Source organism: Gorilla gorilla, chromosome 22 (assembly GCF_029281585.2).
Source record: "Gorilla gorilla gorilla isolate KB3781 chromosome 22, NHGRI_mGorGor1-v2.1_pri, whole genome shotgun sequence".
In the NCBI taxonomy this organism is placed as follows: Eukaryota; Metazoa; Chordata; class Mammalia; order Primates; family Hominidae; genus Gorilla; species Gorilla gorilla.
Genome location: NC_073246.2, coordinates 5,680,897 through 5,696,901, shown reverse-complemented (window position 1 = coordinate 5,696,901; position 16,005 = coordinate 5,680,897). Strand labels below are relative to the sequence as shown.

At 38.2% G+C, this 16,005-nt stretch overlaps 1 protein-coding gene across 1 annotated transcript in view; it reads left to right on the top strand.

The window, feature by feature from the left end:
• Positions 1-16,005, top strand: part of LOC129530564 (histone-lysine N-methyltransferase 2C-like) — a 60,607-nt gene that overhangs the window by 23,643 nt on the left and 20,959 nt on the right. Inside the window, 2 exon segments of the mRNA XM_063702797.1 lie at positions 10,927-11,055; positions 13,127-13,246. Coding sequence (XP_063558867.1) covers positions 10,927-11,055; positions 13,127-13,246 — 249 coding nt within the window.

Here is a 16,005-nt window from a genome sequence, read left to right as displayed (position 1 = left end):
GCAGAGGTTGCAGTGAGCCAAGATCGAGCCACTGCACTCCAGCCTGGTGACAGAGTGAGACTCCATCTCAAAAAATAAATAAATACATGAAAAGATATGTCTTTTGTATGTTCTTGATAATTTTTGTTTTTTAGTGTGTTTTGGGTCTATGTTGCTGGGAGAAACACTTTCTGATGCTTGTATGTAACTGATTTTCAGATACAGTTGAACAGGTAATTTGATTTGGGGGCTTGGAGTTTGCAAAGAAGTAGTCCATATACTTGGAGGAATTGATCAGATCAGCATTAACAAGAATTTCCATTTCTGAGGATGTTAAAAAAATGTCTGAAAAAGGTTTCCATAGTCTCTTAAATTTGGGAAGTGCTCCATTTCACAAAATATGAAAGGTTTCTTGATAATAGTACACATTGTTTCCCAAATTATGTGATTATAATACCTTTTTAAAGCAACACAGAAGACCTTGGAAGGTTTTCCTTGTGACTTACCACTTGTAAACACTGAGAAATGGTGATATGTTTCAATTTCATATTTTCTCATTGACTCGTATCAGGGTAAAAGAAAATCAGTTGAAAAATTGCCCTTGCTTTTTTAAAATTTACGTGATAAAATAGCCCATCTGAGTTTACTGAATTTGTCCTTATTTTTATTGAATATGAAAAAAGATTGTTAGTGTGTTGGATGTTAAATGCTAAGACAATTTTAGAATTTAAGGAATTGAATATACAGTATTTTCATGACTAGTCCCTCATGTTCATTTACATGCCAGGATCTCACATCCTTTGCAGAAGGAAAGGTACATTCCTAGGGATAAAATAAATGCATGTTACTTAGACAACATTTTTGCTTTCTGTTTGCTAAATAAAAATCCTTTTTAAAAATTTAGTATTGCCACACTTTGCCATATCAAAAATGTTTTAGATTACTATATTATCCTGAAACTACATGTACACACACACCCCTAAAATAAGTTTTATGGTATTTCATATGCCTGTATGGGAGAAAAAATAGGAAAAGAATACAATCATCATAAGTTCTTATTATTACGTTATGCTGAGATTTCTAATAACGCTGCCCTTTTCTGGGTATTTTTTATTAACCTAAAATTTGTGATGTTTTAGACTGTTTCACTAACATGTTTTGATAACGTCTCAGTACCCTTGGGAAAGCATTATAAAGTAGTGGGCAACGATGAAACCTACTCTGGATGTTTTTAGGCAAATTTTTTAACTTCTCTGATGCTAGTGTTCTCATTTATAAAATAGGTTAACCAGGATGAGCCCATAGGATAGTTGTGCTGATGAGGTGCAAGGATGCATGCCAGGCACCCAGCACTGGCTCTTCCCAGACATGGAGTGCTCAGTAACCGTGAGCTATTAGAATACAAGTGCCCAACCAGTGCTTGAGCAATTGTGTTCTCTGTCCAACAGAACTCAACAGAATCCCACGTTTGTCTTTATATGTGAATTCAGTTCCTTTTGAGTTAGTAAGAAATTATGCCTGTGTTGGGGTAATTGAACTTTCAGGAGGAGGGAATTGTCTGCCACAATTATTCTCTGAACTTAATGTTTCCATGTCTTTTTCTTCATTTTGGAAGTTGTGGAAAAATTATAATGAAAGAGTATATAAACGTTTTCCTCTGTATTATAGCGTATCTGACAGTTTCCTTTATTAAAAAGTATGATATATTAGGGAGAGACTTGATGAATTTAAAATTAAAGTTTGAAAAGTGTTACTGACTATAAGTGATCTTCGGCTGTGCAGTTTTCAACTTGAGGTTGTCAGAATGTATTATTACACATTATATTACACACATCTACAGAATCCAAATTGTGATGTTCCTGGAGTATTGGAACAATACCTATGACTTTTTGTTTCTATTGATTTTTAACTCTTCTAATAACCACTTCTTTAAGAAAAGTCATACTTCATCACTTTGGTGTATCAGAAACAAATTCCTTATGCAATAAAAGCATACTTCTTTCTCATTCACCTACTGGGATCTAGAAACCCTGTTAATGCAAGAAAAAAATCCCAAACCTCAATAAAATAACACTCTGTTTGTCTCAAGAGTGGAAACACAACACATTTCCTCTCAACTGGTGGTCCCAGATTGACCATCACAGTGTATGGATGTGTTTGGAGGTGTGGGAATAGGACTGCACTGAGGCTCTAGAAGGCCAGCAGGTGGGGCAGACTGAATGGAGGGAGGGGAGTGGCATTCAGTAACTACTGGAGCGTGGGAAGAGTGAGGTATACTGTCCATCTGGTGAAGGTGGCTGCTTCCTTGAGGTTTGTTACTTTCTGTAATGTTAATTCCCTCAACTTTTAAAATTTGATTTTTAGACAAGTTATACATTCAAATGATTTAAAATTGGAAAATAATAAAAAGGTAAACAGTGAATTCTCTCCCTTTCCCATGCCTTCATGCCCCCAGTTTACATCTCCAGAAACCTCAGAGGTTTCTCGTGTAACCTTCCAGATGTGTTTTATGCATGTACAAGGAAATGTGTGTGTATATATATATATATTTTTGTGTGTGTGTGTATATATATATTTTATTCCTTTTGTCTTACTACTTTTTACTGTCCTTCATTTTTTTATGGCTGCAAATATTCCTTTGTATGGAAATATAAGCAATTTAATTTACCTGTTCTTTCCCCTGTTGATAGACCTTTGGGTGTCTTTCAATCTTTTTTTTTTTTTTTTTGAGACAGAGTCTTGCTCTGTCACCCAGGCTGGAGTGCAGTGGCACGATCTTCGCTCACTGCAAGCTCCGCCTCCTGGGTTCACGCCATTCTCCTGCCTCAGCCTCCTGAGTAGCTGGGACTACAGGCGCCCGCCACCATGCCCGCCTAATTTTTTTGTATTTTTAGTAGAGACGGGGTTTTACCATGTTAGTCAGGATGGTCTCGATCTCCTGACCTCGTGATATGCCTGCTTCGGCCTCCCAAAGTGCTGGGATTACAGGCGTGAGCCACCGTGCCCGGCTTTCTTTCAATCTTTTGCTATGAATAGTACAATATATCACCTGCTATATTTATAATGTTGTATGTAAGTGGGCCTGCAAAGGTGAATTCCTTGCTAAATCCAAAGACATAATGCATTTGAAACTGTTTTTGGAAGGTAGGATACAGTTTTTTGGTTTTTTTCATTTTTTATTATACATATCTGAGGCATACAACATGCTTTGTATACACAGTGAAATGATTACTATGGTCAAACAAATGTCTGTATCCTTCACCTTCCATAGTTTCTGTGTGTGTACACCTAAAATCTCTTTCAGCAAATTTTCTGTACACAATATTATTAACTATGGTTCTCATGCTGTGTATTAATTTGATCTCTAGAATTATTCATCTTACCTAACTGCAGATTTGTACCCTCCGACCTACTTCTGCCCATCCCACCCATCCCCTACCTCCAGACCCTTGAAAACCACCATTCTACTCTCTATACGTTCAGCTTCTCACCCCACTGCCTCCCATTCTGCTTATTAAGTGAGATCATACAGTATTTTTCTGTGTCTGGCTTACTTTATTTAGTATACTTTCCTCCCGGTTCATCCATGTTGTCACAAATGGCAGTATCTCCTTTCTTAAAGCTAACTATTCCATTGTATAAAGTCCTCATTGTCATCAGTAAGTTCTTAGAAACTGTGGTTAAGAGGGGAAAAAAAGTATGACAAAACTGATTTTTTTTTTCATTTTGCATTATGCCAAAATTAGATTGAAGGAAACAGTGTTACTTGAGGACCTGCTGTATGTTCATTTAGCTTAACGTCTCAGTTCCCAAGAACCTATTGATGACATTAAGGGAGGACTTAATATATGTATATACAAACGTCACAATTTCTTTATCCATTCATCTGTCCTTGAATGGGTAAGTAAATTGTCCATCAGGACACTTAGTTTGTTTCCATATCTTGGCTATTGGAAGTAATGCCGCCATGAACGTGGGAGTGCAGATGTCTCTCTCAGATGCTGATTTTATTACCATTGAATATATGCCCAACAGAGGCATTGTTGGATCTTATGGTAGTTGTATTTTTTTTAAGGAAACTCTATACTGTTTTCAATAATGGCTATACTAATTTACATTCCTATCAACCATGTACAAAGGTTTCGTTTTCTACACATCCTCACCAACACTTATGTCTTTGCCTTTTTGATAATAGTCATTCTAAGAGACATGAGATGATATCTATTGTGGTTTTAATTTTCATTTTCCTCATGATTATGATGTTGAGCATCTTTTCATATACCATTTGACCATTAGTGTGACTTTGGAAAAATGGCTATTCAGGTCCTTGCCTATTTTAAAATCCAGTTATTTGGGTTTTTTTTTTTTTTTTGGCTACTGAGTTGTGTGAGTTCTTTATATGTTTTGGATTTTAACCCCTTATCAGATGTGTGGTTTGCCAATATTTTCCCCTAATCCCTGTGCTACCTTTTTACCCCTGTTTTGTTTTTTTTTTTTTTTTTTACTGCTATGCAGAAGCTTATTTGCTTGATGTAGTCCCACTTGCTTATTTTTGCTTTTGCTACCTGAGCTTTTGATGGGATATCCAAAAAATCATTGTCAAGGAGGATATTAAGAAATTTTTCTCCTAAATTTCCTTCAAGGAGGTTTATGGTTTCAGGTGTTAGGTATTTAATCTATTTTGAGTTGCTTTTTATGTATGATGTGTAAGATAGGCATCAGGTCCAGTTTCATTCTTTTGCATATAGATATCTAGTTTTCTTACCACTACTTATTGAAGACACCATCTTTTCCCTATTGTATCTTGTTGGACTTGTCAAAAATTAGCTCATAATATATGCTTGGGTTTATTTTTGGGCTCTGTATTCAGTTCCATTGATCCATGTGTCTGTTTTTATGCCAGTACCATACTGTTTTGATAACTATCACTTTGTAATATAAGTTGAAATCAGGTAGTGTGATACCTCCTACTTTGTTTTTCTTTCTCAAGATTCTTTTGGCTATTCAGCGTCTTTTATGATTTAATACAAATTTTAGAATTGTGTTTTCTATTTTTATGAAAAATGCCTTTGGAAATTTGATAGGGATTGCATTGAATCTGTAGATCACTTTGGATAGTATGGAGGTTTTAACAATATTCTTCCAATCCACAAACTTGGGGATATCGTTATATTTATTTGTGTCTTTAGCTTTTTTCTGTTTTTTGAGACAAAGTCACACTCTGTTGCCCAGGCAGAAGTGCAGTGGTGTGATCTCAGCTCACTGCAACCTCCGCCTCCTCCTGGTTTCAAGCAATTCTGCTGCCTCAGCCCCCCAAGTAGCTGGGATTACAGGTGCCTGCCACCACGCCCGCCTGGCCAATTTTTGTATTTTTAGTAGAGACAGGGTTTCGCCATGTTGGCCAGGCTGGTCTTGAACTCCTGACTTCAGGTGATCTACCCGCCTTGGCCTCCCAAAGTGCTGGGATTACAGGCGTGAGCCACCATGCCCGGCTGTGTGTCTTCAGTTTACTTTGTCTGTATTTTATAGTGTTTAGTATATAAAGCTTTCACTTCCTTCATTAAATTTGTTCCCCAGTGTTTTATTTTTTTGATGTTATTTTAAGTGGAAATGTTTTCTTGATTTTTTTTCAGATCATTATTTGTATAAAGAAATACATCTGATTTTTGTATATTGATTTTGTATCCTGCTACTTGACTGAATTCATTTATTCTAGTAACTGTGGAATTTTTAGGGGTTTCTACATACAAGATCATGTCATCTGCACACAGGGATAATTTTACCCCCTTTTTTCTGCTGATGCCTTTTACTTCCTTTTCTTATGTGATTGCTCTGGCTAGGACTATGTTGAAAATAAGTGTTAAGAGTAGGCATCCTTGCCTTGTAGCAGATATTGAAGAAAAGCTTTCAGTCTTTCCCTGTTGTAGGTTTGTTTTTGAATAGGCAATACCTGTGCATGATACAAGAAATACAAAGGTCTTAAAAAGAGTGAACAATGTTAAGTTAGCCTACCTTTTGGCCATCCCTTCCTTGGAAAGAACCAGTGTTTTCTTTTAACTTTCCAGAGATTAGTCATCTAGATACAAGTACGTATATATGGGAGAATTTCTCATATTTGAGTGATAACGGACTTTTTCTCTTTTCTTTTCTTTTCTTTCTGTCTTTCTTTCTGTCCTCGTCTCGTCTCTTCTCTTCTCTTTTCTTCGTTTCTTTTGACGGAGTCTTGCTTTGTCGCCCAGGCTGGAGTGTAGTGGCGCAATCTCGGCTCACTGCAAGCTCTGCTTCCCAAGTTCATGCCATTCTCTTGCCTCAGCCTCTGGAGTAGCTGGGACTACAGGCACCCGCCACCACGCCTGGCTAATTTTTTGTATTTTTAGTAGAGACGGGTTTTCACCGTGTTAGCCAGGATTGTCTCTATCTCCTGACCTCGTGATCCACCCACCTCAGCCTCCCAAAGTGCTGGGATTACAGGCATGAGCCTCCGTGCCTGGCCGATAATGGTCTTTTTCTTTATTTCAGCCTGTGGGAATCAGAAGGCCCTTGTGAAGATGTTGGTTAGTAGAGACTTTAGCTACAGTGATACCACTTGTGTTAGGGCACTGTATGTGCTACTTTATGCCATTTGTCTCAACATGTATGCTTACTGGTGTCACTATGAACCTCATCAATAAAAGTGCTCTCTTGGTTTTTACTGTCCTTGTGTGCATTATTTCAGGTGAAAGGTGGCCTTTGTACTAGATCCAGTGCTATCCTTGGCCACAAATCATTACATATGATTAATTTGGGGATTTCCTCTTTATCATCCTGGAGATCATCTTCTGTTCTCTCCTGTGTTACATGTGTTTTCTGCAATTTCATGAATTTCCCTTTATTTCTTCCCTCAATTTGGGTGGAATGTATCTTCCGTAGCTCCCTGACAGAGAATGTGTGGAAGGTAAGTTTTGAGCATTATATACTTCTGAAAATGTCTTTATTTTACCTTCCTACCTGACTCATCTTTTCCAGGTTGGAAATACATTTTCATTTATCATTTTTAGTCAATTGATCCACCGTCTTTTAGTTTCTAGTATATGAAGAACTCGGTTTTTTCTATGTGACCTGTGTTTTCTTGGAAGCTCTTAAGATTTTAGGAAATTCTTTGTCCTCAGTGTTCTAAAATTTCATGAGGATAACGTCTGTTTTTGTCTGTTTTTGACATTTAAAATCTGTTTTGTTAGGCACTGAGTGGTCTCTTTCAGTCTGCTGTCTTATATCCTTCAGTGGTAGGAAATGTTCTTGAACTATATTATTGATAACAATTCCCTCTCTTTTTCCAGAATTCTGCTTTTCAGATGTGAAACATACTCAGTTTTTCTCTGCTTCTTTCCAATTCATGTCCTTATTTTATCTTCCTCTACTGAGTTTTGTTTTTATTTCAGTTATTTCAAGAGCTTTCTTTCCTCCCTTTGAATGTTTCTTTTGTAGCATCCTATTCTTGCCTCAAGGGTATCTTATATTATCCCTCAGAGGATTTTAATCTTTTTGAAGATTTTCTTTACTTCCTACTTAGTCTGTTAATTCCAAATTGTCTTTTATGTTCTCAGGTCTCTGTCTTTTATGTTACAGATCAAGGGTGTTGCAGATCTTCTGGCTTCCATGGCCCACATTGGAAGAAGCGTTGTCTTGGGCCACACGTAAAATACACTAATGGTAGCTGATGAGCTTTTTAAAAAAAAAAAAACCTCATAAAAAGTCTCATAATGTTTTATGAAAGTTTATGAATTTGTGTTGGGCTGCATTTAAAGCATCTTGGCTGCAGGTTGGACAAGCTTGTTATAGACCATTGTCAGATAATCTTTATGGTACATGCATGATTAAAAGTGAAGAACTAAAGATGGAGACTGGATAGATAGTATTTTTATTTTTTAAAAAAGGAATTAAGTAGTTGATTAGAAAGCTTTGAGTATGTGGTGGTGCTTGTCGATTTGTAAGTTTAGTGGGGTGATTTGTGCTGACCATTTGGTGAACCCTCTGGTTTCAGTATCTTTAGATGTTCTTCTTGAACTGATCAGGTTCCCCACAACAGTCTTTTCAAACCTCATACTTGGAGGCTAGAGATCTGGCTGTTAGCTTTCTGAGAATTCAGTGGGGAAATGTGGGGTCCGGCAACGGCAGCAGAATGGGGTTGTCCACACTTAGTATGCCCATATTTTCTTGGTCCTATTTTCGATCTTCATCCCATTGTTCCATTTAAGGTCACCCAGGAATCCTGCATCCCACAAATGAGAGTAGCAGCTTGTCAGTGTGTAATCCTAGGAAGCAGGTGTAGGGAGTATAACTTCTGCAGATAATTAAATCTCTTGTTGCTTCAGTTTTCTCCCACTTATTTCCAAAGGTGGCCAGTTTTCCTAGTTTCTCAGCCTTCTGAGGATTGTTATAAACTGGATTCTTTTTTTCAGTTCTTTCTGCTCTCAACTGAGAATTTGCCTTTGTTAAGTTGTTTTTCTCCTTTCCTATTGTCTTTTTTTTTTTTTTTTAAGGAGATTGGGTCTTTCTCTGTTGTCCAGGCTGGAATGCAGTAGTGTGATCATAACTCACTGTAGCCTCAACCTTCTGGGCTCAAGCAATTCTCTTCTCCCACCTCAGCCTCCCAAATAGCTGGGATTACAGGCATGCCACCATGCCACAGCTTGATTTTATCTTTTAAAAATAGATTATTTCAGTGTGTTTTTAGTACGGTTTCAGGAGAATGTAATTTTAATGTATGAATTTAGTCTGCCACCTTAACCCAAAATTCCCTGTCATTAACTTTTAGGTGGGTTTATTTGAAGGTAAACAATTGGTATTGTCATCTTTGGTGTTTGTTTTTTTCAGTAATTTTCTTTTTTCTTTTCTTTTCTTTTCTTTCTTTCTTTTTCTTTTTTTTTTTTTTTTTTTGAGACAGAGTCTCGCTGTCACCCAGGCTGGAGTGCAATGGTGCCAACTCGGCTCACTGTAAGCTCTGCCTCCCGGGTTCACGCCATGCTCCTGCCTCAGCCTCCCACGTGGCTGGGACTACAGGCACCAGCCACCTCACCTGGCTAATTTTTTGTATTTTTAGTAGAGACGGGGTTTCACCGCGTTAGCCAGGATGGTCTCCATCTGACCTCGTGATCCGCCCACCTTGGCCTCCCAAAGTGCTGGGACTACAGGCATGAGCCACCGCGCCCGGCTTTTTTTTTTTTTTTTTTTTTTTTGAGAGATGAAATTTCACTCTTGTTGCTCAGGCTGGAGTGCAATGGCATGATCTCGGTTCACTGAAACCTCTGCCTCCCGGGTTCAAGCAATCTCCTGCCTCAGCCTCCTGAATAGCTGGGATTTTAGGCGTGTACCACCACGCCCAGATAATTTTGTACTTTTAGTAGAGACTCACTATGTTGGTCAAGCTGGTACGGAACTTCTGACCTCAAGTGATCCACCTGCTTTGACCTCCCAAAGTGCTGGGATTATGGGCATGAGCCACCGTGCCTGGTCTATAAACTTTTCTTTTCATGGTTTAGTCATAAGTCCATAGCCATTATCAGATTGTTATGGAATTGGCCTCAAATATAGACCAAATATAATAAAAAAGAAAAGACAAATAGCCTGTTCATGCCATTACAGAAATACGTTATCTCTAATACTGAGAATATTGAAGGAGTTAACAACTTGATTTTAAAATGTATTTGATAAACATGTCTTTTTCCTGTAATACAATGTAAAGCATATATAACTTGGAAAAGTTTGATTACCACAGTGTTAAAATAGCATTCTCTAAAATAGCATTCTCTAAGCATTCCATTTACCTCATTCAGTGAAGTATTTATTGAACATGTATTAGGTATCCTACTAACAATACATCTGTTACTAAGAAAATCTGTGTACCTGTTCTCATGGAGAATATAATCTAGCAGGGACACAGATTTTAAAGAACCAATAAAAATGAAGCATGACGTTCATACATACGAGCATAAAACTGTTTGACATAATCTTATCTAAATATCAGGAATTCTTTAATACAGTGAAGTTTAGAATAAATCCTGAAAGATAAGTTAGGTAGAAGGCAGAAATTGGGGAAGATAGTGGAAGAAAGAGCTTGATACATTCAAAGAACTGAGTGTAGTTCACTGGAGGGAGTGAGATGAAGCTGGAAAGTTTACAAGAGACTGTTGTAATGGGCCTTGCAATTTGAAGTTTATTTTGAGGGCATTGGGAAGACATGAAAGGATTTTAAGCAGAAAATTGATACATATTTATAGAAAGATCATTTATGCAGTAATTTAAAGAACTGATTGGAGAGAGGTAAGCTTTGAGGTGGGGAACTAGATAGGAGCATATTGTATTAATAGTGAGTCATCTGAGGTTGGACTAAGATGGTAGTAGAGAGTGATAAAATGCATTTCAGAGGTATTGAGGAGTCTTGGTTGTAGGAGGAAAGAGATTAGGAATGATTAAGGTGGTCTTCCAGGCCTCTGTCTTCTCCAGGTTACATTTCCATGCCTTTTAATGATAGTAGGTAACATGGGAAAAAGGAGAAAGTTTATTTTAAATTAATAGTTCATTTTGGATATACAGTTTTCAGTAACTAGGTAATATTCAATTATAGCTGTGGTTGAAGCTCAGAAGAGAGTTCTAGTCTAGAGACCTGGACCTGAAGACATAATTAAAAGCAAGTGAATGTGTTAAGTGCAAATGGATTGCACTTAACAGAACTCTGAGTTCTGTGTTCCCCTTCTCTGATTATGTTTTATTTCATGGGAACACTGCACTAAGCAGCACAATTTCTACAACCATTTGGGGCTGCTTCTATCTCCTTTCATACTTTCCCTACCAACAGGGATGTACAATTAAAATGGCTCAGCAACAACCCTACTTTTTATTCCCCATTATGTAGGGATTATATATTTGATAGGTTTTTCCAGTTTTGTGTATACATTTACTTTTTTCCAGAAGGAGAACTTATGGATTGTGATGGAAAATCAGAATCTAGTCCTGAGCGGGAAGCTGTGGATGATGAAACTAAGGGAGTGGAAGGAACAGATGGTGTCAAAAAGAGAAAAAGGAAACCATACAGACCAGGTATAGTGCCTGAGGTAGACATTTCAATATCATCAACACTTGGTTAATTAAAGAAAAATACTATACTGAAGACTTCAATTAAAATTAAATATTCAGGATTAAGAACTGTCTAAACAAAAATATGTGCACATAAATTAAAGAACTAAACTATTTGAATACGACTTTTTAGCTCCAGAGTTCTTTATTTTGAATATGTGAATACTTCACAATGAACCATTATTGAATGCCTTATCCCAAATGTTAACCATTTTATTAAATGCTTTACTAGATTGGCTTTTGTTCATACTTGGAGTTTGAAGGCCATTTATATAGTTCCTCTGGATGTGTACTTCTGTAACGCTTTTAATTTTCAGTATTCACTTTCTAATATCTTTTTTTGAAAAAACTTATTTCAGTGTTTATGCAGGAGTGCCAGTAAGTATACAGTGTGAAGGGGAACAAGACAGAGTTATTATGGCTCCTAGAATTTATAGTCCAGTTAAAAACCATGACTGATTAAACACTCATTTCTTATGTGCCTCAGGAGTGGAGAGAAAAGCGGTCTTGCTTGTCAGTTTTATTTGCCTTATTGGAAAAAATTATTAAAATTGTCACAATACAGAAGTTGTAGGCTTTTATGTATTTATTTAAGAAAAATTATTTTCCACTTTTCACACGTGTTGAGTAGGCTTTCCTTAGCCAGTTTATTAATGTCTGTTTACCAATGAGGTTTTAAATTGGATTCCTACAATCTTTATGCTTCTTATTGCTTATATTTTATTGGTAAGAGTGATCTAAATCCCTTTTGATATGTAAGGAAGAACTTTCTTACTTCGTTCGTATTCCATGAGACCTTAAAAGATAACCTGTCTTTTAAATAGGTCATATCTATAATAAGGACCTAAGATGAGTTGCTTCTAAATCGTTTTATGAAAATGATTTCATTTCTTCCTGATCATGAGGCTTATAAGTGTACTTTTTTAGACATTGCAGATTCCTTCCAGGAACTTGTATTTACTGTTTTCTTTTCCTCTGCCTCACATGGAAGTCAACCCTCTAATTGAGGGACCCATTAGGTCACAGAGTATATTGCTAGACAGCGATATCATTTCACAAAAGCTTAAAGTGTTGACTGTGTACCAGACCTCTATTCTAAGCACTTCACTTATGTTATTTGTCCTTTTAACATATGTATGAGAAGCTGCTTTGCCTTACCCCCATTTTTAACCAGTGAAAGAATTGAGGCATTGAGAAGTATTTAGTGAGTAAGCAGAATTACATAGTCTGACTCCAGATTCCATGCTCTTAACCACAGGGCTCTATGTGTCCCATGTATAAATGCCCTCATACTTTGGAGTACCAGACACCGTCCCCCTGAAATCATATCAGCCAAAGAATATTTGTGTCATCTAGGTAGTTTGTGTCTTCTGTCCTCCAGCTAATGTACCAGTTAGCCAGTTAATATACAGACACAGTCATCCATCACTTAAGTTCAGAGAAATACATTATTAGGCATTTTCATCCTTGTGTGAACATCATAGAGTGCACTTCCACAAACCTAGATGGTATAGCTTACTACACACTTAGGCTGTATGGTACGCTAAATTCATTTTAAAAAATAAAGTAATTGTGCTACGGTGTTATAACTATGGTGATGTCTGTATGTGGTGGGAATTTTTCAGCTCCATTATAATCTTATGGGACCACTGCCTTAACATGCAGCCCTTTGTTTACCAACATCATTATGCAGTGCATGACTGTTATGTGATGTATGAGACACTAATATTTGTCAAATAGATAAGCCAGCGTAATTTAGTGTTTGATATTTACACTGATACTGTTTAGAAGAGGAAGTGCACACAGGTCTTTTTGTATTCTGTTTGATAAGTGATAACAGTGGCTTTGCCTTTTTTTTTTTTTTTGGTTGTTTTTAACTTCTATTTTACCTAAAACTCAGGTTATTTATTTAGACTAGCACAGATTTAATTTTGGAAAATGACTTACTATTCAAGATAAAGCATTTTTATCCTGTGTACTGTGGAAACGTAGGGAGAAATTATTTATCAGTTTACCCAATTTCTTTTTTGGATAGGTATTGGTGGATTTATGGTGCGGCAAAGAAGTCGAACTGGGCAAGGGAAAACCAAAAGATCTGTGATCAGAAAAGATTCCTCAGGCTCTGTTTCTGAGCAGTTACCTTGCAGAGATGATGGTATAGTACTGACTTAAAAAATTTTTTTTTTTTATGTAACCCCTTGATCCTGATATTTCTATTGGAAAGAACTATCCTAAATAATGTTACAGTCAATAAGAACCTTATTGACTCTTATTGTTACTCAATAAGAGTCTTATTGCCTTTTATTGATGAAAGGATTTGAGTGCATATAGAGTTCATATCTGTAATACAGCAATCAGGTTTTATAAGGAAATGGTTTAAATCCAATAGACTTTATTCTTTTGAGATTTTTTGGCAAGCTCTTTTTTCCTGTATCAAGTTATTAAATATATTTTCTATATTTAAATATAAATGGTTTAGGGACTTAATAACTTAGTTACATAAGGTACTTTCTGGTCATCTCCAAAGCCTTTCTTTGACTGCCTTAGATACTTATCACATAATTTGAAATTCTCAAGTGACAGTGCACCTCAATTTTTATCTATGTATGTATGTACGTATGTATGTATCTATCTATCTATCTGTCTATCTTAGGGTCTCACTATGTCACCCAGGTTGGCGTGCAGTGGCACAATCATGGGTCACTGCAGCCTTGCACTCCTGAGCTCAGGCAATTCTCCTGTCCTCAGCCTCTGATGTAGCTGGAGACCACAGGCATACAACCACCATGCCTAGCTAATTTTTAGGCTTTTTGCAAAGACAGGGTCTCACTTTGTTGCCCAGGCTGGCCTAGAACTCCTGTGCTCAAGCGATCCTCCTGCCTCAGCCTCCCAAAGTGCTGGGATTACAAACGGGAGCCACTGCGCCCGGCCGTTAGGGAGTTCTGTTATCCCCATCTGTAAAATGGGGAAAATGGAGTCAAAGAGAGTTCAAAGGAAGCCCCAAGGTGGCACAGCTGGGGAATCGAGTTTTGATTTGAACCCAGAGAGCCATTTTCAAGAGCTCAGCCCTGATCTGCTGCGGGGGTCACCGCTCCTAGGTGCCACTTTGTATTCTGGGAGACTTGGATTCCAACTCTGCCGGGGGATCTCAAAATGGAGGATGGCGTGCTTGCCCCAGAGTCAATGCCCAATCAGTGATTGTTATTATTCTGTTTTCCTAAGGCCAAGGTCAACCACTTAAGACAGAAAAGAATGGTATGAGTCAGCATGGCTTTTGGCATTGGATCTGGGCTAGAATCCCACTTTCTTCTAGTTGTAGATCTTCAAGTAAGAGAATTAAGTCAGAAAGTTAACATCAGGCCCCAGTTTCCTCATCTGCAAATGGATTTAAGCATGAAGGTTATCAGGAGAACTAAGTAACACCATAATATAAAACAGCTTTGGAGCTGAGAGTGGTACATAGTGGGGGTGCAGTAAATCATTTTGCTTTTCCCCTTTTATTATTATTATTATTTTGAGGCAGAGTCTCTGTTGCCCAGGCTGGAGTGCAGTGGCTCCATCTCTGCTTACTGCAACTTCTGCCTCCGGGGTTCAAGCGATTCTCCTGCCTCAGTCTCCCAAGTAGCTGGGATTACAGACACGTACCACCATGCCCGGCTAATTTTTGTACTTTTAGTAGAGACAGGGTTTCACCATGTTGGCCAGGCTAGTCTGGAATTCCTGACCTCATGTGATCCTCCTGCCTCTGCCTCCCAAAGTGCTGGCTTCCCACCGAGCCTGGCCTGTTTTTCCCCTTCTTATCCCTCCTCTTCTCCTCCCTGTTCTTCTTATTTTATTTATTTTATTTTTTGAGACTGTCGGCCAGGCTGGAGTGCAGTGGCACGAACACTGCTCACTGCAGCCTCGACCCCTTGGGCTCAAATTATCTTCCCATCTCAGCCTCCTGAGTAGCTGGGATTAAAGGCGCGTGCCACCAAGCCCGCCAAATTTTTATTTTATTTCATTTCATTTCATTTCATTTCATTTCATTTCATTTAAGACAGTTTCACTCTTTTTGCCCAGGCTGGAGTGCAATGGCATGATCTTGGCTCACTGTAACCTCCGCCTCCTGGGTTCAAGTGATCTCCTGCCTCAGACTCTTGAGTAGCTGGGATTACAGGTGCCTGCCACCACTCCTGGCTAATTTTGTAATAATTTTTGTATTTTGTAGAGACAGGGTTTCGCCATGTTGTCCAGGCTGGTCTCGAACTCTTGGACTCAAGCAATCTGCCGGCCTTGGCCTCCCAAGGTGCTTGGATTACAAGCATGAGCCAGCCACTGCGCTCAGCCCTCTTCTTACTATTATTATTATTACTGTTATGGTTGTAGAAGTAACCTGAAATAGAGATACATTTAAATATCTGAGTGATTTCAGCAAAGGAGAGAGACCCTGTGTTACTATTTTAGGAGTGCTCTTGATTGTGTGAACCCATTGAATACACCACTTACTAACCGAGCCCGGCCATTTTGCTCAGATTATTCAGAGCTCTCAGGACCATTCAGAATGAAATTCAAAATCTTTACCATGGCCAGAAAGATCCATGCAATCGAGATGCACCATCCCTATCCTAATTTCCTGGCTTGTCTCCAAGCCAGCCACAATGCCATGCTGGCCTCCTTGCTGTTCTTTGAAACACTGGGTGCACTTTGCTTCAAGGACTTCGCTTGTCTGTCCCTGAACCTGGAATGCTCTTCCCCTAGAACTCCTTGTGGCTGCCACTGTCACCCCCTTCAGATCTTTATTTAGATGTGTCTATGATGAAGCCTTTCAGGGCCAATCTATTTAACATTTCCCTCGCCACCCCTCCACTCTGTAGCCCCTTTGCCCCTTGTATTTCTCTCCATAGTACTTATTATAATATCTAACACACTATA